The sequence below is a fragment of the Callorhinchus milii genome, unplaced genomic scaffold (genome assembly GCF_018977255.1).
Source record: "Callorhinchus milii isolate IMCB2004 unplaced genomic scaffold, IMCB_Cmil_1.0 Scaffold1, whole genome shotgun sequence".
Classification (NCBI taxonomy): domain Eukaryota; kingdom Metazoa; phylum Chordata; class Chondrichthyes; order Chimaeriformes; family Callorhinchidae; genus Callorhinchus; species Callorhinchus milii.
Window position 1 is genome coordinate 73,336,840 of NW_024704742.1, and position 23,740 is coordinate 73,360,579.

Here is a 23,740-nt window from a genome sequence, read left to right on the forward strand (position 1 = left end):
GAAACTTACCCAACATTTTGCCCTGCTGGGAATCAAACCCAGGCCCTCTAGCTTGCGAGGTGAGTCCTCTAACCACCGAGCTACAGGACTCCATATTCAGCTGGAGAAAGCTGGAACCCATTATAAGATTATATTTGTGGTCTTTAATGTTTTTTTAAGGCTTTTAATTAATCTGTACATGCATTTAGAATGTAACCTACCCATAATTCTTTAATAAGGTTTGTTTGATAGAATGATTAGCTTAGCAGGGGTTAAATGTAGCTCTGATGGAGCGGTTGAGGTTAGCTTCTGATTACATTTCATATTTCCCTGAGAAGATGTTGACTCCTCTGAGATAATGAGTAATCGAGTCCTTGAGCAGAAATGTAAGAACAATGGACCAGAGAAAGAAAAGGCTACAGACAGACACCTGCCTATCTCAAGCAGAGAATCAGGCAGGCTCAAAAGTTGCCCATATCTTTCTCCTTATCAGATATTTTCCAATGCGAAAAGAGCCTGCTCAAAGATCGCTAGCAGCCTGCGAAGGGTGGGGGCTGTCTGTCTCTGTGACAAGGGGAGGTGAAGTTAGAAACGCATAAAAGAAAGATGTAACTTTGACATAGTTGGAGTTGTGTAGAGGGTCAGCACACTTCCCAGTGGAATCAATATCGATTCTACTGTATCTATGTATAGTATACAGGGGTGAGGGAATTTACCTCCAGTAAGAAAGTGACTATTGAAAGTAAAAGAGGAGGAGTAGTGACTGGGTATCATGTTTTCGGTTCTGTCTGCTAGGTAGAGAAGTAGTAGCAATAGTAGTGGTTGGCCTGTTTGAAACACAGAAGTCAGGTTAGACAGTACAAGTGAGGTGTGGGCTAAGGGCTGAGTGTTTATGTTGGGTTTCCAGGAATCACTCTGTGATTCTGTGTGATAGTTCTGTGATCTCTCCAATGTATGTCAAGGTGTGATCCCAGGTCTACTGTCTGGTCTGGAGTACAAAACAGTACCTGGATACGTGTTGTTGTTCCTGTATTGTCAGTACTACTGTTGTTATCTAAAGGTAGAGCAGAAGAGAGCAACTATGAGTTAGACAGGGTAGGACTCTAGAAAAGATGACTCTGGGAGACCTTATAAAATTTTAATTGGGATTGACAAAGGAAACAACATCAACAACACATTACATTTGGATAGCGCCTTTCACATCCCAAGGCATTGGACCATCAAGGATTTTGACCTGGGAGGTAGCGGCGGAATAGGTTAATCCCCAAACAATACTTTAAAATACATCAAGACAAGAGAACAGAGGTTTAGAGTTGTGAAAGGCAATTTCAAGACAGACATCAGGCAGGTTTTCTTTACTTAGAAGGTAATTATTGTTCCAAAGTCTGAATGTGAAAGTTGCTATATGAAAGGGTTGGATTATCTTTACAGTCACAAAATCAGGAAGCTTATCTTTGGATTGTTTTATTTGCATATGGTTATTATAGGTAATTCCTTCGAACCTCCCTTACTTACCTAATTACTTGTCCAGCTGTTCCCTTGAAATGCTAAGCCTATAGAAGTTGCCATTTGAGTGAACACCTTCTGGAAATCTGCCTCGATGGCATATACTGCCCTGCCCCTCTTGCCTCCATCTACCACCTTGAGATTACATCAAATAATTGAAGTATGTGAGTCAACAACTTGCACTTATTGCACCTTTCATATAGGATAACCTCCCAGAGCTCTGGCAGACATGACCCGTCCTTTGCAAACCCACATGACTCCCAATTGATCAGCTTCTTAAAAGAATGCAGTGTCCTAGTCTCAAATACCTTCCTGGTAAAGTTTCAGCTGTTAGTTACCATCTGTGTACAGAAATATCTCATGGTGTTTGTCCTAAAATTGCATTGCTTTGCTCAGGCATGCTCTCTTGTATTGTTACCTTGGGGTATCTGAAAGCATCAGTGAGTTGAAGAAAGTACTTTTTGCAGCTTTTATAATACCATAGGATGTGAGCAGACATAATTAACAATAAGGATTAACATAGAGTTTGTAGAGCCCTTGTTGTCAGAACAAATACAATGATACATTTTCCAAATTTGTTTCCATAGGAGAATGACGCTGATGCCTATGCAGCCATTTCACAGGTAGATCAGCAGAACCAGGAGCCAGACATTATTCGCAAATGGAGAGAGGAACAAATAAAGCATTTGGAGGAGTTAGGTGAGTGTTCCAGTCATGAATCCAGTTTAAAAATTCTGTGAACATTCATTTTAGGAACATAGGAACAGGAGTAAGCCATTCAGCCCCTTGAGCCTGTTCCGCCATTCTATCATGCCTGATCTGTAACTCCAATTACCCGCCTTTGTGGGTCTATATCTATATATCAGATAGACCCCATGTCTGCGGATGATGTCAGATCTATATGCTCCCTCTTAGTGACATCATCCGCAGACATGGGGGCAATTTACACACGTTCACGTTCAACTGAAGAAAGTTGGCTCTCTGTCAGACATCAACTTTCTTCAGTTGAATGTCAACAAGACCGAGGCTCTCCTGATTGGCTCTTATCAGACTTTCCACACCTCAGGCGCTGACAGCATCACCATCCATGGCTGCACACTCCACCTCACTGAGCCAGTCCGGAACCGTGGGGTCTTGTTTGACCCTCAACTATCCTTTCTATCCTACATCTGCCCATGACCTGCTCTGTCTTCCCTACTTCCGCAACAAGACCTGTCTCTGACACTGTCTCACACCACAGGCCGCTGAGAACCTCATACATACTTTCATTACAACGAGGCTCGACTATGCAAACTCATTGCTTGTCGGCCTCCCCAACTCCTCCCTCCATAGGCTGCAGGTCATCCAGAACTCTGCAGCCCATGTCCTCTCCCGCACTAGGCTCCGTGACCCTATCACCCCCATCCTCACCCGACTCCACTGGCTTCCCATCACACAGAGGATACAGTTCAAGTTCCTGGCCCTCACTTTCAAAGACCTCCGTGGTCTTGCTCCCCCCTACCCCTGTAACCTCCTAAACTCCTACCATCCTGTTTGCTCCCTCCGTTCAGTGGGCTCCGGTCTGCTTCACGTTCCCCGCCTTGCTCACCCTACTATTGGCGGGCAGGCCTTCTGCAACTCTGCCTCCACCCTCTGGAACTCCATCGCGCAGTCCCTCTGCCTTGCCACCTTCAAGACCCATCTCAAGACGCTCTTCTTTGACCGTGCTTTTGATTTCCCTGTTTCCCCCAGGTCAGGTCCGTAACTCAGTCTGTCCAGCGCCTTGGGACATCCTCCCGACATGAAAGGCGCTTTACAAGTGTAATTTTGTTGTAGTTGTTGTTGTTTGCCCCATATCCCTTGATCCCTGACCAAACAAGTAAAAATCTATCCACCTCAGTCTTTGAAAATTTGAATGGATCTAACATTCACAGTCGTTTAGGGGAGAGAGTTCCAGATTTGTGGAGTCCTGTGGCTCAGTGGTTAAAATTTATTTCCCCTACCCTTTGGATGAAAATCTGCCTCCTGATTTCACTCCTAAATGGCCTAGCTCTTATTTTAAGATTATGCCCCATTGTTCTGGATTCTGCCACCAGGGAAATAGTTTCTCTGTATTTTGTGAGATCACCTATATATTCATCATTGAACTTATCTGGAATTCTGCTTATTTGGTAACATCAAGAGCAGGAGCGCAGGGCAGTTCAGCTCCAAGGAGTATTGTGCCTTTCACGTCAGGAGGCACACTATACCTAGTCCACCTCACTGAGCCAGTAAGGAACCTTGGTGTCTGATCCTCAATCATCTTTTAAACCCCACATCTGTGCCAGTACCTGTTCTGCCTTCTCCAACCTCTGCAACTTGCTCCCACCCTCCGCCGCTAGCTCTTCCCTCAGGACGCAGAGATACTCACCAATGCTTTCATCACATCTAAGCTTGACTGTGCTAACTCCCTGCTCTTCCCTCCACAAGCTGCAGATTATTGAGAACTCTGCTACTCATGTCCTCTCCCGCACCAAGCTCCGTGAGGTGATTGCCCCCAACCTCACCTGGTTCCCTGGCTCCCCACCCCCAGAGGATCGAGTTCAAGATCCTCACCCCCCTCACTTTTAAAGCCATCCATGGTTTTGCTCCCCCTACCTAAAATGTTGCCTTAATTGACTATCAACTTCATAAAACTGACATTTACTTTTTTTGTCATTGATGTGGATATACTTTTTAGACACACACTATATGAAGTTTGTCGGGAAGTTTAGGCTCAACAATATAACAACAACAACTTGGATTTATATAGCGCCCTCCACGCTGGACAGTGTCTCAGAGGGCTTCACAGTAACGGATCCCGGGTACTGTTTTGAGGAGAGAGGACGTCAGAGAGGTAGGGGGGTGCAGAGGAGTGGAGGGATTTGAATATGTCAGCAATATAATGCGGTAACAGAACCTCATTGTTACACATACTTTGGAATCAAAGGGTAGAACTCTGAAATATCAGTAGATATAACATTCATGGTTTGAAAAATATTTTATTCTTGTAAATAAAGTAATTATCTCAAATTGATAAACATGCAAAATATGAGTACACTGCACTGAGCCTAAAACAAGCACAGCACTCTATGCAGCACTGCATTATAAGTTGAAAAACGCAGTCCTTTTTACACAAAATTGTAGAGACCTATAGCATAGTCGTTGTCGTGTTCTCCTCGCAATCAAGATGACCCGGGTTTGATTCCCGGGCGGGACGAAGCCTTAGGCAAGTTTCCTTATCTATGTTTACCTAGCAGTAAGTAAGAACTAGATTGTTAGTCAAATGGTGGATCACTTTCCGGGTGTAATAATCCTTCCCTTACCCCAAAAATGTGGTCACTCAATCCACGACTGTTTGTGGGACACTGCTGTGCACAATTGGCTGTTGTAATTCAACCATAAAGTACCAGCCAATTCACTTTACAATATATTCTGTGAAGCGCTTTGACATGTCTCTAGTTTCTATCAAATATCAAATGCAATTATTATTATTATTATCATCATGACCTTTGTGACCTGCTAAAATGTTACCTGTCTGCTCCCTTCGCTTGGCGAGCAGTGGTCTGGTCCATGTCCCCTACCCTGCCCACCTCACCATCGGGGTCTAGCCTTCAGCCTTTCTGCCCTGACCTTCTCCATCTTGGAGCCCCTCCTTTGACTCCTTCAGGGCCTGTCTCAAGATCTTCCTCTTTGCCTGTGCCTTCGGTCAGTCTCCCTCCTCACCCTCATTCCCTCCACCCCTCTCGACCTGTTGTTAAGGAAAAACCTTTTCGAGTTCCAATTAAACACAACCACTGTTTGCAACCAGAGTGGTGTTTATTAAACTCCAGGATCCGTCCAAGTTCCCGATGGGCGTGGACAAGTAAGCACAATCAATAGATTCACTAACAGAATAGTACCGCGTAATCCCTCCTTGTGGTCGTCTACTTCTGCCTTCTAGCTCTCAGTCTTCCATCCACGGTAGGTACTGTCCTGGGCGCGCCCCGATCTTGGTCTGGCACGGTGTCTTAAGCTTGTGTCCATCCAATCATGGTGCGGACATTAGGTCACCTGGCCAAAATCATGCTGGGTTCAAGTGAACATCTCATGGAGTGTACGTGCCTCACACACACAAACACATTGTCCTTGAGACAGTCTGTTATCTTGTGTACTTGCACGGCGGTAGTACACATCTTATCCTTGAGACACTCGCGTGATCCTGGGAAACTCATGAGTTTCAGTCCAGTTGCCCCCCCACACACTTAACTTAAAAGTTAACCCGTTCGCAACATCTATTATGATTCTAACATTATACAAAAAGTGTAAATTCTAACACTGTGAGAAGCTTATTGAGCTTGGATGAATGTACCTTCTGTTAATCTTTTATGTTTGATTAGTGTCAAACATTATTACCTTGAGGAACTTCTAATCAAACACGTAATTGTATGCTGCACCAACTGATATGTCTTATTATCGATAACAACTTGCACAATTTGAATTGACAGAACATGACTCACTGTTTCAGATAACTTTATAGGCCTTTGTTGTTAATATTTTACCCAAGCTAATCCTTGTAGAGTTTAAATTGAGCTACTCCATTCTATTCTTGGTTCTGAGTTTCCATGTTCCTTTGTTTCTGTTTCCATTTTACTTTTAACATTTTATTGTTGTCAGCTGGGAATCTGACACATGCAGAAACTAAGCTGAGATTTCCATACATCCCACCAAAACATGGAAATCCCAGATAGATTGTTAGAACGGAATCCGTACTCTCTCCCTGGAGGACCGCATCCTGCTTACCTTATTCCGGAAAGTTTTAGGCACAGGTTGGTAAGAGCCAAGGCTTGAGGATTCTAGAGTGTGAGTTAGCTCTTAACCAGCTAAAACTGCATAGCTTGCCATTGATATTACTGTCAAGCAAGCTTTCCTGCTGCTTTTCCAATGACGACCACCCTACCTGTTAAGGCTTTGGCTTGCAGGGTTAACATGAGCTGAGTGGGATGACTCCCTGCCCCCAGTGACTGGTCTGCCCTTCCTGCCAAGTCCTGCCAATGAGTGATCTGCTGTCATCAGAGGTCACTAGAATAACCTGGGCACCACACTACAGGAAGGATGTTGTTGGATATCAAGAAAGGTCACCCAGCATTCCGTTTAGGCAAAATCTGTTAAGCCAAACTTTACTAGTTCCATAAAGTTACACCATGGAGGGATTACAATAAAGCAATACCACCGCGGGTCGGGACGTTCAGCAGCCGAGGTTCCAATCTGTCTTGTTTGGGTATTCAAGCTTTTTGATCTTCCATCAAGTCTTCCCTCGTGCTCCTCCGATCTTTTCCTTCTGTTTTTCCTTCTTTGTTCTTTATACTCTTTATACTTTATACTCTCATCCCAATCCCTCTATACCTTCCTCCAATCTCTTATCAGTCGTTTACAACCGGTTATTAACAACTGATAAGAGATTGGAGGACGGTATAGAGGGATTGGGATGAGAGTATAACATCTCCAATCACGTTTCCTTCAAACCTCTTTCCTTGTGCTGACTCCATATGTTCCATGACCTCTCATCCCTTTTGACCCATTGTTAGTATGTTAATTCTGCACCCTTATGCTAACAATGTTACGGCATTGGAAAGGATGTAGAGGAGATTTATGAGGATGGTACCAGGAATGAGGGACCTTGATTATGGGGAAAGGCACGAGAGACTGGGATTATTCTCATTGGAGCAGAGAAGGTTACGAGGAGACCTAACAGAGGTCTTCAAAATCATGAGGGAATTTGATAGGTTAGAAAGGGAAAAACTGTTTCCACTGGTGGGTGTGTCGGTGACTCAGGTCACAGATTCAAAATAGTCTCTAAAAGAAGCAGAGGGGAGAAGAAATGTTTTCATGCAGCGAGTTGTTCGAATCTGGAACGCATTGCCTGAAAGGGTGGTCGAGGCCGATTCGATAACTATTTTAAAAATGCGGTGGACGGGTATTTGAGGAGTACGGGTTTGCAGGGTTATGGGGAAGGCGCTGGGGAGTGGGATTGACATTAATTGCTCTATTGAAAAAGCCGGCACAAACTCGATGGGCCGAATGGCCTCTTTTTGTACTGTACGGTTCTATGAATACTGCAGACCTGCCTGGCTCAGGAACCAGATTACCGAGACCGCCATAGAGAGCTGGCTCGATTCTGAAATTCTGTTGCCAGACATGACACCTTGGAGCCAGTTCAGCTCCAAGTAGACCCTGAATAATATTTTATTTTAGAAGCATTTTATAATAATAATAATAATAATAATAATCCTTGCATTTGATATAGCGGTTTTCATGTCGGGAGGACATCCCAAAGCGCTTCACAGAACACACTGTAAAGTCAATTGACTGTATATTTGTGGGTGAACGCGTCAGCCAATTGCGCACAGCAATGTCCCACAAACAGTCGTAGATTGAAAATGACCAATTTATTATTGTCTTTGGTTTTTTTGGAGGGATTATTATTAGGCGTGTGGAGTAAGGAAACTTGCCCAAGGTTTCTCCCTGCCTGGAATTGAACTTGAGTCTCTCACTTGCAAAGCGAGTGCTCTAACCACTGAGCTACAGGACTCCACATTTTAGAAATTTTAGAAAATTTTCAGAACAATAACTTAGCACTCTTCTCATAGGGAGGTATCTTAGAGCCTGATCAAATATCCAGTTCAGAAACATAAACGCTTATGAAACATTTCCATTATTACGTAGAGAAAGTGCCAATCACACAGGTCATTGTATCCTACACCAAATGTTATGTCCCATATTCAAGTGAGAATGAGGATCTTGAAATTGATGCGTTCTGCACAGGCAGCTAGTGGAGGCTGGAAGGAAGTGGGATGATGGGGGTGAGGAACCTGGTACTGGTGAGGACACGAGTGGCAGAGTTTTTTTTGATAATTTGGACCTTTTTTGATCATTTGTTTTTATTGTTTGTTGTTGAACTGAGGAGTACATTGCCAAAATTCAGGCGGGTGGTAAAGAAAGCATGAATTTAATAGTGTTTGAAGTAAAATGGGGTGAAGGCGGGCAATGTGGCAGAAATGGAGGAAGGCAGTCCTGTTCAGGGACCGCATTTGGGGTCGGAAGAATAGCAGGGGTTTGAACCGGATGCCAAAGTTCGTACAGTTTCAGTGAGTTTGAGATTAGGGAGGGAAGGTTAATGTGTATGAAAAATATATTAAAACTTTCTGCCTGACACAGTGGTAGCACTCTCATCTCAGACAAGCCCCACATTGGGAATTGGAATTACGTAGACCAATCTGACACTCCAATGCAGTGCTGAGGTTGTGTTACATTGATGCAGATGTTGCCTTTTCGGGTGGATATTAAAGATGCCGTGGCTCTATTCAAAAAGAGAAGGGAGTCCTTGCCAACAACCCACAAATAAAATTTGTCACTCACACCATGGCTATTTGTGCGACATTGCTGTGCCCAACTGGCTGCCACATTTCCCCCACAAAATACACAGTCAATCCACTTTACAGTATACCCAGTGAAGCGAGATGATAAGGTGTATATCAAATGCAAGGATTATTATTTTTTTAACATCATCAAATTGTTTAATTTTTCATAAATTTTAGAAAAGATCAGGTATATAACCTATCACCATAGTACCTAATCTAGATGGATTTTGGGGTCTGTGTTCCTGTGTGTTTATGTTCCCATGTTTCTATGTTCCTCAGTTTCTATGGTATGCGTTTGCATGTATCTATGTCCATTATTTTTATATTACTTGATTTCTACTTTTCCATGTGCCTGTGTTTCTATTTTTCCACAATTCTATACTTCCAGGTTTCAGAAAATATTGCTCAATAAACTCCTGTCTAATAGAAGTATTTATTTGCCTCTTTCAAATCCTCAGATGCCAACTCTTGTAAAGCAGAAATTGAGTGGAGAGAGAAGGCTAAGAAAGAGCTGGAAGACTGGTATACACAACAGGAAGAACAGATCGAAGAAACAAAAACCAACAACAGGTACTCATACATGTTTCAGAAACTTGGAATAGTTGCCCTACCTGATGTCTTAGCTCATAATCAGTGTCAGTTTGGCTCAGTTGGCATAGCTCAAGGTTTGGAGATTTGAGTCCCATGCCAGATTTATATTCTAAGACCTATGGCCTGTGCTCTCTTGATGGAGGCACATCCTCTGGGGATGAGAGATGTTAAAATGAGGCCTCACCTTCCTATTGTAACAGTTCATGTGGATGTCAAAGATCCCATAATAGTATTTTGCACACAAGAGGGCTATACCCCAGTGTCTGGCTGATACATGTCCCTCTTCCAAAAAATGGATTCATTGTTCAGCTCATTGCTGCTTGTGGAAACCCATAGCGGTTGGTTCTCGCAATCGAGGGGACTGGGGTTCGCTTCCCGGGTGGGTTGTAGCTGGTTAAACTCAAGCAATACCCCATTCCTATGTACTCTAGGATCCCCAAGCCTTTGTTCTTGCCAACGTGTGACAAACACTTAATGAAATTAGTAAGGTACGATGCTGGGGAGTCTTTCTGGGGAGAATGTCTTGACTACGTTCCAGGCACAGGGAAATTTCCATGCCTAGTGGCCTAGATTTCCCAGCCTTCTCTCTGTGCTCCTTAATTTCCTTATTTCTGAACTATATGTCCATCTTCTGTTGAAATCTGCTTCTGCCTCTACAGCTTTCTGGGCAATGCACATTTAAGGACATTAAAGATCCCATGGAACTATTTATGCTTCTGGCACTCTATCCTGTTCCTGGCCAACAATCCTCCAGTTAAATTGGTGATCCACATCCTGGATGTTCGTGGGTCACTGCTGAGTGCCAATTGGCTGCCGGATTCACCTACAAAATACATAGTCACTACACTTAACAGTAATAATAATAATAATTCTTGCATTTGATATAGCACCTTATCATGTCTTCGAGACATCTCAAAGTGCTTCACAGAATTTACTGTAAAGTGAATTGACTATATTTTGTGGACGAAACTATGGAGGGCAAAAATAATTACTTTGAAGTGTGTTTCAACTTGATAAGGTGCTATATCAAATGCAAGTATTATCATTATAATACAATCCTCCATGATCTTAAATTTTAAGACAATTGACTAAAGGCTAAAAATGTGAAGCATTTTTATTCTTTGGAAAGTAACAGCATTACAAAGGAGTCTCAACAGAAATAGCAAGAAAACTCGCTGAACAAATAAATGCAACACCAATTTTTCTAAATTCAACTTACTTTAGAAAAATCAAAGAACAGTTTCATCTCTGGGTGATTTATATAACTTCAAATCTTCACCAAGACAATGCTTGCCAAACAGCTTTAGAACAAAATGTGCAGCCAATGGTGTCAGTGGACTCAGATTGTTTTTAACCGCAGTATCCATGCCAACCTCAGCAACAATAAACCTCGTAGGACAGGCAACAAGTGTGACAATTACAACAGACAATTTAATGCTGATTTGGCTTAAAGCAATCCATGTAATTGGGGAGACAAAAGAAAGGGAGGGTCTGACTCCAGCGCCTTGGAACGTCCTCCAGACGTGAAAGGTGTTCTATAAATGTAATTTTGTTGTTGTTGTATGGATCGATTCCCTGGATGTCACCCCGAAATGTATGAGAAACAGGCTGCCAGGAGGCAACACTTGAGTAGTTTGTTGATGGAGTGTAACCAACTAAAATGACCCAGCTTGTTATTGGCAGCCTTGTCTGGCAAGTTTCCTACCTCTTGTCCAGTTAGGATCACCCTTAGAGCCACCTTCAACATAGTCGACTATGCCATCCTCCGATTGCCTTTCCTCCCTCATCTACCTCAGTGGGACTTTTGTCTTTCTCTTTTATTTTGAGTCCTACCTGACTCACTACCATCACTTTGTCTCCACAAATGATTTCTCCTCCTGTCTCCGACGAATCACCTGCTACATACCCCAAGGCTCTGTCCTTGTCCTCCTCCTTTTTCTCATTTACATGCTCCTCTCAGTGGTGTCATCCACAGACATGGTGTCAATTTCCAAATGTTTGCTGATGACACCCAAATCTACATTTCCTTCTCCACCTTGACCCTGGGTCCACTGATGTTCTGGCCACTTGCAGACATGAAGAATAGACGAGTGCCATCCTTCTGCAATTGAATGTAAAGAAGACAGAAACCATATTTCTTGGCACCTGTGAAAGTGAAAGTTGCTGTAGGACTTTAGCTTGCAGGGATAACACAAGCCAAATGGGAAGAATCTCTGCCTCCAGTAATGTTTGTTTTAAGAACTTACATCTGTTCACCTGACATTATAGATGCTATATGAAACTTATTGATTTTGTTTATCTATGACTTTCAACTACCCAGCCTTTACAATCTTTACAATCACTTGGGTGCTTTACAATCACTTAACTGATACAAACCCAGTGTTTGTACTTAAGGGTAACCATGCTTAAGAGTATCCATACCAAACAGAGTTCCATGCATCTCACCTACACGTGGAACTCCCAGAGATATTTATTGGACTGGAATGTGCATTCTCTCCCTGGAGAGAAACATCCTGTTTACCTAATTCCATAAATTCCATATCGAGTCTTGTAGCTCAGTGGTTAGAGCACTCGCTTTGCAAGCGAGAGACCTGAGTTCAATTCCAGGCAGGGCGAAACCTTGGGCAAGTTTCCTTACTCCACACGCCTAATAATAATCCCTCCAAAACCAAAACAATAATTAAATTGGTCATTTTCAATCTACGACTGTTGTGGGACATTGCTGTGCACAATTGGCTGCCACGTTCGCCCACAAATATACAGTCGGTTCACTTTACAATGTGTTCTGTGAAGCGCTTTGGGACGTCCTCCCGACGTGAAAAGCGCTATATCAAATGCAAGGATTATTATTATTATTATTATTATTATATAAGTATTAGATTTGATTGCCAAACATGTCACCTTGGAGCCAGTTCAGCTCTGAGGAGACCCCACTTACCTCCCACCCAAGAAGGATAATCACTAGTTGATCATTTGACATCTGAAAACCGCGGGTTTGAGCCTTCACTAGGTGAATGGCAGGTACTAGGAACTCCCTGCGAGCTTCCTGGTGGACAACACATCTCAGCATGAGTGTGAGAGCATTGCCACCGTCTTCCTGTCTGCAGCTTGGGCACACATCCCTTCCCATGCTTTGATGAATGATTTGCCCCAATTTATGGAAAACAAAAGTTTGTTGATGTGAATCATCAGTGGATGTTTGCACTAAGTTACTGAAGCTCACAGAGACAATAGTAAAGGTAACAATTATATATGGTAACAAGTAATAATTCCTTCAAATAAAATAATAATGATTTGGTCACTTCAATCCACAACTGTTTGTGGATACTGCTGTGTGCAATTGGCTGCCGTGTTTCACCACAAAATATACAATTAATTCACTTTATAGTATCTTCTGTGAAACTCTTTGAGACGTATCGAAGACGTGATAAGGCGCAATATCAAATCCAAGGATTATTTTTATTATTATTATGGCAGAATGTTACAGAAAGGTATATAGTAATTAATAATCAGAGACCAGAATACAAGCGAATAGCAGTGACTTTTTCTTTTTGTGGTACCATCTTGTCTTCTAGCTTTTCCAGGTCTGTTAGTACCCGATATTTATACACAATGATAAACAAGATTTTGTGTGTTGTGTTCAACTTTCCTTTCCTCAATCTGGCAGATACCACCTGATCAAACCATTACCCAATCGTGTTACATCTTTATGCCCTATTACCTTTTACGTTTTTGCTTATAACATTTCTCATCTATTTTTGCTCTAAGCTCATCCAGTCATCAAACGATTCCTTACTTTACTTCTGAATACAGAGAGACCACCTGGTACACATCCACTTTCTACCCTTGGGATCATACATGATCAACAATGCTCATTAGAGGACACACAGAAATTACTTTCAAAATCCTCACATTCGTGTACAATCTGGTGTATGTTTCTCTTTCATCTGGTCTTCTATCTTTTTCTGTTTGTTCATCCTTCTCTTCATCCGTTGTTCTTTTTCTCACCTCCGAAGACATTCTTCTGTAATGGTTTCCTTTATTGTTTTCTCTCCAATAGGATCTTGCTTTGTTGCTTTTGCTATCTTCCACACATTATAGTAAATTTTCGTTTCTAGTCTTTTATCTTCATTGTCTTCTTAACCCTCTGCTCTATTCAGTGTATCAGTTACATAAAATGTTTCTCCAGTTTATATTTAAATTCCAGACCATATTTTGGCAGTCGTATATGCACTTGTTGTAGTCTTGGAGGTGTTTTGTTCAGCCGTTTTTAAAAATTGCTTCCAATGGCTTGTGATCGTTCTCCACTGTTATCTTTCCAAACACGTATTATAATAATATAATAATCCTTGCATTTGATATAGCGCTTTTCACGTCTTCTCGATGTCTCAAAGCGCTTCACAGAATATGCTGTAAAGTGAATTGACCGTATATTTGTGGGCCACCGTATGTTGTTTGAATCTCTCACAGATCAAAACTATCACTAAACTTTTCTTTACCTGTGCGTGTGTGTTTTTCAGTTTCCAAAAATGCTCATGATGAGTAAGCTACTGCAGAGTGACCAAAAAGTCGTAATACCATTACAATGTCTAATAAAGAAAGATGATATTTTTGTTTATTTTAAATAAAAGGGTAGATATCATGACTTTTTGGTCACCCTGTATATTCTCTCCCTGTGTTAAGACCGCCCAGCCCCATTTTTGTTTGTATCTACTGATATCTTTAGAAGTGTGCTTATAGCATAAAAAATTTGATCAGGAATTTTGTCTTATTAAGTCTCTTATCTCACTAATGCCCTAATTACCAATTTCCTTATTGGTCGCTTGATTTCTGTTACTTACAAGATAAACTAGGCTACTGAGTCTTTTAATCCCTCTCTTGTCCTAAGGTGCTAGCATATTTGTCATCACTTCAATCTTCTTTCTTTTTTATGTAAGGATTGTTATTATTTATTATTATTAATGACATCATACTTGCTTTTGCTCCTATGTTATTATTTATTATTATTAATGACATCATACTTGCTTTTGCTCCTATGTTATTATTTATTATTATTAATGACATCATACTTGCTTTTGCTCCTAAGTACAATTTACAATGTGTTTTTCCCTTTCGTTCACCATAGCAATATTATCCATTCTTTCTCCTCTCTTTCTTCCAGATTCATTTTCTCTATCAGGCCCATTGCATCAATATTGTATTCTTCTTCCTCATCACTAATAGTAATCTCGGATTCCACATCCAAGATGCCCAACAATTCACCTCGCTCTGATTATACTTGTGGAATCTTGCTTCCTGGTTGTTTGATGGACCGTCTATATTCTCTTCTCCATGACATTCTTCACTCCTGTGACTTTTCTATTGTTCTCCATCCCTTGTACCTCTCGGGCCTTTGTTGTTTATTTTTGCACATTCTTGTATATTGGCCATTTCTATTACAAATATAACATTCCTTTCCTTCTGCTGGAGATTGCTGGAAAAGGTGTTCTAGCATGCATTTCTCACCTGTCTCCTTTTGATTTGGCCTTTGTTTAGGGCTGTATATCTGCTGTACTCCATACTCCTCATCTAAGTTATTCCATCTCCACTTAGCCACTTACTCAATTTTCATCTTTTGCTCCACATTTTGCTCAATTTCCGTCATGTGTATTTTGGACATTTCTTCTACATTTATTATGTGTAATGCTGTTTGAAAAGTCAAATCTTTCTGTTTTAGAAGCTTGCTATGTGTTCAGTTGTCTCTAATACCAATCACTATCTGATCCTTTATCATTTATTTTCTGAGTGCTCCATAATTCCATGTTTTGCTTAATGACCTTTATACTGTATACTGTATGTATACTGTGTACTGTATACTTTATACTACAAAATATTGGGTGAACAGTTCCATAGGCCTTGGTTTACTAGTCAGTCCATGACTGTTTGTGGGAAACTACTGTGCGCATTTGGCTGCCGCATTTCGCTCCCAAAATATACAGTCAATTCACTTTGCAGTATATTTTGTGAAGCATTTTGAGATGTCTCAAAGACATGATGAGGCACTATATCAAATGCAAGGATTATTAGTATTATTCATTATATCTTCTAGTGGCACTGCCATATCCCTCTCTAGAGTCTCAAAGTATTCTCTTGCTTCTTCACCCACTACGTTCAGGAAAATAGTAATTTGCTGTGTTTGCAGCAGTTGCAACGAATTTGAAGATATTACAATGATTTGGAAATCCTGCTTAAACCTTTGACGATTGTGTCTCAGGTTGTTCAATAACTTCAGTGGTCACAGGATTTGCACATAATAATAATAATAATAATAATCCTTGCATTTGATATAGCGCTTTCACATCAGGAGGACGTCCCAAAGCGCTTCACAGAACACACTGTGAACTGACTGTATATTTGTGGGTGAACGCGGCAGCCAATTGCGCACAGCAATGTCCCACAAACAGTCGTAGATTGAAAATGACCAATTTATTATTGTTTTGGGTTTTTGGAGGGATTATTACATATGTTGATATGGCATCCGATTCTCCAGGTCCTCATCTTGAAAGCCCTCTACTGCCTTCCTCCCACCTACCTCAGCAGGTCTGGCCTACTTCATGTCCCCTGCCTCGCCCGCTCCATCATTGGTGGGCGGGCCTTCAACCACTCTGCCCCCACCTTCTGGAACTCCATCCTACAGTCCCTCCCCTCGCCCCCTCCCTTGCCTCCTTCAAGTCCCATCTCAAGAGCCTCCTCTTCGACCATGACTTTGATCACCCTCCTTCCCCCCTGCCCACCACCCTCCCTGACCCTGACCTCCAGCTCAGCTCCGAAACACTGATTGTCCAGTTCCTTGGGATGTCCTCCCGACGTGAAAGGTGCTATACAAATGTAATTGTGTTGTTGTTGTCAAAATAATCCTTGCACTGTCCTGGTGAGCCTGCAGAGCAACACAGTAAGCTGTATAAATATTCATGTTAGAAAACAAGGCAACTACAAAATGTGGTGGAAAATACAGTCAAAGTCTTTTTTCTGAAATGAGTAGGACTATTGTGTGATCTGTTTGTGCAGTGATACTCCTGTTTTATCTATGTATCTCTTCTCTTTTCTGCCTGCTGTTATCCTGATGGACTAATCATTCGCTTGCTGCTGTTACTAGGATTGTGGATGAAGCTTTCTACAAACAGCCCTTCTCTGATGTGATCGGCTATGTGTATGTTGAGTATTATTATTATTTACCTCTCACTGAATCAAAGAATTCATGCTACTTTCTTATTTGCATTTTATCTGCAATATTTAATAATGGGAGAGTTATGTGTTCATATAATGTGGCTCATTGGATTCTTGTATTTTACTTAGTAGTATTTACCATTGGTGGGCGGGCCTTCAGTCACTCTGCCCCCACCCTCTGGAACTCCACCCCGCAGTCCCTCCCCTCGCCCCCTTTCTTGCCTTTTTCAATATCCATCTCAAGACCCTCCTCTTCGACCATGCCTTCGATCACCCTCCTTCTCCCCTCTGCCTTCACCCTCCCCAACCCCGACCCCCAGCTCAGGTCCAAAACACTGATTATCCAGTGCCTTGGGACGTCCTCCTGTTGTGAAAGGTGCTATACAAATGTAATTTTGTTGTTGCCGTCGTAGTCCAGAAACAGCTACAATAAGGTATTTTTGATAACCTTGGCCAGTTATGGACATTGAAGGTTTTTTCCCAATCAAGAATTGTTTTCAATTTACTTAAGTTAATTGACACTATGGTATTGGCATTAGGTGCAGAATTCTATATAAAAACACACTGTTCTGGGCCAATATGGGCAGGAACTGTCATTGCATCACTTCACTGGGACTTACCATCTCTGTAGTCCATTTTCCCACAACTGAAACATTTTATGTCCTTGTAATTGTCCCTGCAATGAGGCTATGAAGTTATATTCATGTTACTGTGGTCAGTCCACTCAGCTAGCTGACGTGCGGGAAGCCACAAGCATGTCAGAACATATTTGCTCCAGATGTAAAGGATAAATGATCTTCCTTCGTTTAGACCTTAAAACCGAGGTTCTGTCTGCTTGTTCAGATGGACGCTAATGATCCCATGGCACTATTTAGAAAGTGAAGGGAAGTTTCTCTCTCTGGGTGTCTGGTCAACAATCCCCAAAATAAATTTGGTCACTTTTTTTGGGACACTGCTGTGCGCAAACTGGCTCCCACTTTTTGCCCACAAAATATACAGTCAATACACTTTACAATATATTCTCTGAAGTGCTTTGAGACGTCCCGACGATGTGAAGGGCAATATATCAAATGCAAGGATTATTATTATTACAATTTAAAACTCCTCATACTCCTTCCATGCCTGGGGCTGACCATATCCCACTGATCCCTTTGGTCCTAGTCTCAGCGTTTATGTTTTGGCTGCTGCCCATGACCAAAACTGTCACCTCTCCCAAAAAAGACCTCGCTTCCATTCCCTGCCCTTCACTATTTCCACTCACTCCTCCCTCCTCACCACAAACCTAACCATTTCCAACTGTCCTCTCCCTCCCCCTTCCATCTGCAAACTCCACAGATGCCTGGCTCTCCTGATACTTCCTCAATCCTGTTCTTATTGCCTTTCAAAATGCACGCTACCTCTTGAACAAATCTCTCACCATCCACAATCTCATCCTGGATGAGCTCCTCGGGCTCACAGAAACCAGGCTGCCCGATAACCCCCACATCGAAGCTTCCCCACCTGGACAGACCTTCCACCGCACTCCCACCCTACCTCCCCTGGTTTATCCCCCTACTCCTCCTTCCTCTCTTTTGAGCACCTCGCTCTGTACCATACCTCTCTTCTCTCTTTCAAAATTTCGCTTGTCTACCACACCCCACCTCCAAACCACCGGTCTCTTCCATGCAAACATTTTCTCTCTCCCCATATCCGTCTCCCTTTGTACTGAGCACCTCTCATAATGAGCCATTCCAACCTGCATCTAGTCCCCTCCTTCCCCATCTCCTCCAATTTCTCAGCTCTTCTCCTCCCTTAACTACACTCTCCATATAAACTCCCCCCATGCATAATCGTGGCCAGCCCCTCAATCTCATCATCACACGTGGCCTTCACGGCTCAGACCTCTCCATCATGGACAAGGCCATCTCCACCCATTTCCTCATATCCTTCTCCTTCCGCAAACCCTTCCCTCTGTCAAACCCTCCACTATCTTGTTTTGCCCCTGGAAACAGCATCCCTCTGAGTCTGTAACAAAAGCCCTCTCACCCTTGGACCTCTCTCCCTTTGGGTGTCCACCCACAGTAATCTCAATGAGGTCATCAAGCTGCTAAACTTCTGTCTCTTTTTCCCCTTCAACTCACTTGCTCTCTTGAAATCCAAGACCGTCTCTCATCTCTCTTAAATTCGAATTGCTTGCACTCAAGCTCAGGTAGCACAATACTAGCCGCATGGTTCACCAACAACACCTCTCTCTCACAAAAGCCCAAAACTCATTTGGTTCCTTTTTCCACCACACATCACTTCTTTCACATCCCCCAACCCCCTCAAGCACCATCCATCCTCACCTCAGGTGCTAAATACAACAATAACAAATTGCATTTATATAGATAGTGCCTTTCACACGAGGAGGACATCCCAAGGCACTGGCGAAGAGGCCATGGACTTCCTTGCATCAAAAATAGATAAAAGTTCAAAGTAGCTTTAAATCCAAGGTACGCTAATGCACAGTTCAATTTACAGAAAACAAAACTCAAAGATTTCTGTTAGTCACCTTTAACTATGTTTTGGTCAGCTGGGTGTCTAAGACATGTGGAAACCAATCACCATGTGCAAGAAATGAAACAGAAAGTTTCACATAGATATGCTACCTACCTCTGTATCTGGAATACACACTCCCTCCCAGGAAGGATGCACTCTGTTTATCTAATCCAGAGAGAATGACGTGCAGGTTGGCAAGAGCCAAGGCTTGGGGAACCCAGAGTGTGTGTTAGAGTCCTGCTGGAGTTTAACCAGCTAAAACCACATAGCTTGCCTTGAAAGACTGTGGCATGCTTCCCACCACTTGTCCAGTGAGGACCTACCCAATAGATGTATGGCTAGCTGGGTCTTGGAATACTTGCCTGGCTCAGGAATCAGACTACCGAGATCACCACAAAGGGTTGACTTGACTCCGACATTCCATTGCCAAGCATGTCACCTTGGAGCCAACTCAGCTCCAGAAAACTGTTGATGTTGGGAGAAAAACAGAAATTCTGAAGAATTCTATTAAGTCAATTAGTATCTAAAAAATCAACCGTATTGTAATAATATTTGATATTGCTGGTGGAATTCCACTTTGGCAACCCTTAAGCCACTACTCGTGTATCCTGTTGTAAACCAAAGCATTTTATTATCTCAGGATGGACAATAAGAAGTGTTGATTCAAGTCTCTATTCCAACCTCTGATATCAGATGGCTTCTAAGTTCTCACTTTCTTTTGTGGTTTGATCCAAACCCCTTAATTGGTGACTTCAGTGAACTGCATGGTGTTAAAAGGTCATTTTATGCAGCTTTCAGGGTGTCAGCTTGCCACAGTTGAATCACTTTCGCCTCTGAATCAGAAGGTTATGGGTTCAAATCCCACGTCGGGACTTGGAATCATATAGTCAAAGACGGCACTCTAATGGGTGGGGTTGCATTGTCGGAGGTGCCATCCTTCAGTTGAGATGTTAAACCAAGGTTTCTGTTTAGGTGGATGTTAATATCCCGTGGCACTATTCAAAAAGAGAAGGGAGTTTCTTCCAGTGTCCTGGCCAAGAAACCCATGAATAATACTGTTCACTCACTTCATGGCTGTTTTTGGGACATTGCTGTGTGCAATTATGCTGCTGAGTTTTGCCTACAAATTCTCAGTCACTCGATTTCACAATAATTCCTAGTAATTCTTAATGTGCCTTGAAAGAGGGGAGGAAGGGAGCAAGTCGGAGAGACTCCGAGAATGGAACTCCAGAGAGCGGGGCAGATGAGGTGGGGAACATGAAGCAAACTGGTGTTTGCTCTGTAAAGGGAACGGTCGGGTCGGGAGGTTGCAGAGCTAGGGTTGGGAGGTGGGGGTTTGGAATGAGGGAAGTAGAGATGTTTTCCATTGGGGAAAGAGGGAGCTTTCTGTGAGGAAACTTGGCAGCCAAGGAAATCTCCGATCATCTCTCCTGACAGTGAACCACAAAATACTGCCCTCAATTCTTCTCTCTTTCTGCTCTCTCCCACTCTCATGCTCTCCTCTCTCAATTACTCTTCCTCCCTCTCTCTCTCTCTCTTTCAATCACTTTCTCTCTCATGCACTCTCTTGCAAACCCTCTCACTTCCCCTCTCACACACTCTCTCCACTCTCTCAATCACACTCTCTCCCTCTACATTATCTCTCTCACGTTCTCTTCCCCACTCTCTCAATCTCTCCCTCTCTATCACTCCCTCCTCTCTCTCACTCTCTCTCTCCCCCTGTCACATTCTCTCTCGCTTACACACCTCTATATAACGGCTTTAAAGCATGACCAGTGGGTGCTCTATCAATTCAGCTAATTCAGTATTAGTGTGTCATTTTGCCTAACTTTAACATATCTTTCACTTTTTTCCTTCCAATGCATCAATAAGCACAAACATAAAACAGCATTGCTACAACCTGCAACAGTTAAGTAAACACTTCTTCTCTTCTGTCTTCCCCTCTGTGTGACTGATGTGGTACTTGATCCAGTAACAGAGTCCTGAAATTCCACCTATCTTAGTGTGGAAAGAAGCTACTTTGTCTTAAAATTTACGATCGGGCAGAATTATGAAAACCATTCAATCTTCATTTGGAAGCTAGGTTTATGCTGATCTTAAAAATGATCAACTTCCAAATTAAGTTTGAATTTATGAATTTTCCCCAATTCTGTGTGGCCTTTAATGTTAAGGTAAATTGGTCCTGCTGACTGAGGCTCGTAGAATTTCGGGTCTTGGATGGGCCTGTGTTGTGGAAGCCTGTGCTTGGATTGCTTGTTTAATCTAACTATGTGTATGGTGAACATGTTTTTAATTGTTTTTCTGTGCTGATTGATGCTGTATCAACATTCTGCTAACATTGCCTTGCCATAAAAGGAAGCATGTGATTCATAGGTTACGCATTAGATACATAAGACATTTGTAAATTAGCAGATGCACTTTTTAGCAGTTGTATTGTATGCTGAACGTAAAGCAGTTATTGTGGTGGCTGAAATCATACCATCAACAGGCGAGTCTTGAGCCACTTCAACCCCTCCCTCTGGAACTCTCTCCTGAAATCCCTCATCACACCCAATTTCCTCTGCTATCGAATCCCACTTAAAGACCTACCTCTTTGACTACACCTCCCAACCCACCTTCCCAGCTTCCTCCTAACCTGGACTCCCATTCAGTCTTTGTAAAGTCTTTTGGCGATATTCTCCCAATGTAAAAGATGCCATTTAAGTATAGATGATTCTTGTTGTTATTTCCTCATATATTGGTTTAGGCCAAATGGTTGGTCATATAGCAAACATGGACCTATTGTAAATAATCCATCTTTTTATATGAACAACTATATGGCAAGTATTCCCACAGGAATACAGGAGATATTGCATTAGCTGCGTGTGTCTGTGCTGGGTGAGTACCGTGTTGAATCAGAGACCGTGGAGAGTTGTAGTTCATGATCTTTTGGTAATTTATTATATCGAATGTACCTGGATGTACTGGAGTGCCCCTCTCCCCCCACACACACACTGTTCTAAATGTAAAGCTAGGTTGTGGCATTAGACTGCTAGATAACTGAATATCTGCCACTCCATCTCTCTTCCTCTGTCAGTTTCTCCTTCTCTATCTCTCAGATAGAACTAAATAGTTGCTTCAACTATATAGAGCCTTGGTCAGACCCCATCTGGACTGCTGCATTCAGTTTTGGACACCTCACCTCAGGAAGGATATATTGGCTCTGGAGGGAGTGCACCGCAGTTTCACCAGAATGATACCAGGGCTTAAAGGGTTAAGTTATGAGGACGGGTTCCATAAGGTTTGTCTGTATTCCCTTAAGTTCAGAAGGTTGAGGGGTGAGCCAATTAAGGTTTTTTAAAATAATAAAGAGATTTGATAAGGTAGATACAGAGAAGCCATTTCCTCTGGTGGGGGAATCCACAACAAGGGGCATAATCTTAAAATGAGAGCTGGGCCATTTAGGAGTGAAATCAGGAGGTAATTTTTCACCCAAAGGGTAATGGAAATCTGGAACTTTCTCCCCCAAAAGGCTGTGGATGCTGGATCCATTCACATTTTCAAGATGGAGGAGGATAAATATTTGTTATAAAATTAAATAAACTTGCATTTGAGATAGCTCTTTTCATGTCTTTTAGACGTCTCAAAGCGCTCACAATATACTGTAAAATGTATTGACTGTATATTTTGTGAGAGAAACACAAGGATTATTACCCTCGGAAAACCGATCCAACAATCGATTTACATTCGGGTTCCTACTTATTGCTAGGTAAACAAAGGCATGTGTGGGGTAAGGAAACTTGCCCAATGTTTTGCTCTACCCAGGAACTGAACCCAGGTCCTCTTGCTTTCGAGGCGAGTGCTCTAACCACTGAGCTAAAGGACTTACACTAATATCATTATTTGAAGGTGACTTAGGAAATACTTTTTTTATTGTTATCACAAGACTGTATATTCCCTTGAACGGCTTTACACACCCTTAAATGGCACACAGCTCGATGACAAATATTGATATGTTGACAGAAACCCTTGGAAACTAGATCCAGTAACCGCCGAAGTTCAGAGGCAGAAAATTGCTGTATGACATATTTCTAAAGGGAAAGACTTCTACCAAGTGGGTCTTTATCACGATAGCAACCAACTGGTGGCCATACTTGGGGGGAGTAAAGCGGGTCTCCTTGGAGCTGAACTGCCTCCAAGTTGATATGTTTGCCAATGGAATGTCGGAATCAACCCTCTGTGGTGTCTCACTCATCCGGGTTTTGAGCCAGGCTGGACCGTAGTATTCCAGGACACTGCTGATGATGGTACAGCCAACTGGGCTCATCGATAGGACTTAGAGAGGGCAGACCAGTCACTGGGGGCAGGGACTCTTCCCACTCAGCCCCTGTTAACCCTGCAAGCCAAAGCCCTAACTGTTAGGATGGCCCAAGCTGAACAAGTAGCAGGAAGCTTGCCAGAAAGTTCTCTCAATGACAAGCAATGTAATTTTAGCTGGTTAGACAACAGCGGTTACCCTAAAGCATACACCGGGGTGCCCAAACCTTTGCTCTTGCCAACCTGTG

The 23,740-nt window shown here is 42.5% G+C and overlaps 1 protein-coding gene across 3 annotated transcripts in view; it reads left to right on the forward strand.

Moving 5' to 3' along the window:
- Positions 1-23,740, forward strand: part of LOC103177725 (clathrin light chain A) — a 46,170-nt gene that overhangs the window by 21,017 nt on the left and 1,413 nt on the right. Inside the window, exons 3-6 of one of the 3 annotated variants that reach the window (XM_042338871.1) lie at positions 2,073-2,184; positions 9,341-9,452; positions 16,609-16,662; positions 21,069-21,104. In XM_042338871.1, the coding sequence (XP_042194805.1) occupies positions 2,073-2,184; positions 9,341-9,452; positions 16,609-16,662; positions 21,069-21,104 (314 nt within the window). The remainder of the gene's footprint in view (positions 1-2,072; positions 2,185-9,340; positions 9,453-16,608; positions 16,663-21,068; positions 21,105-23,740) is intronic. The other 2 variants (XM_042338918.1, XM_042338935.1) reach the window with 2 other exon arrangements.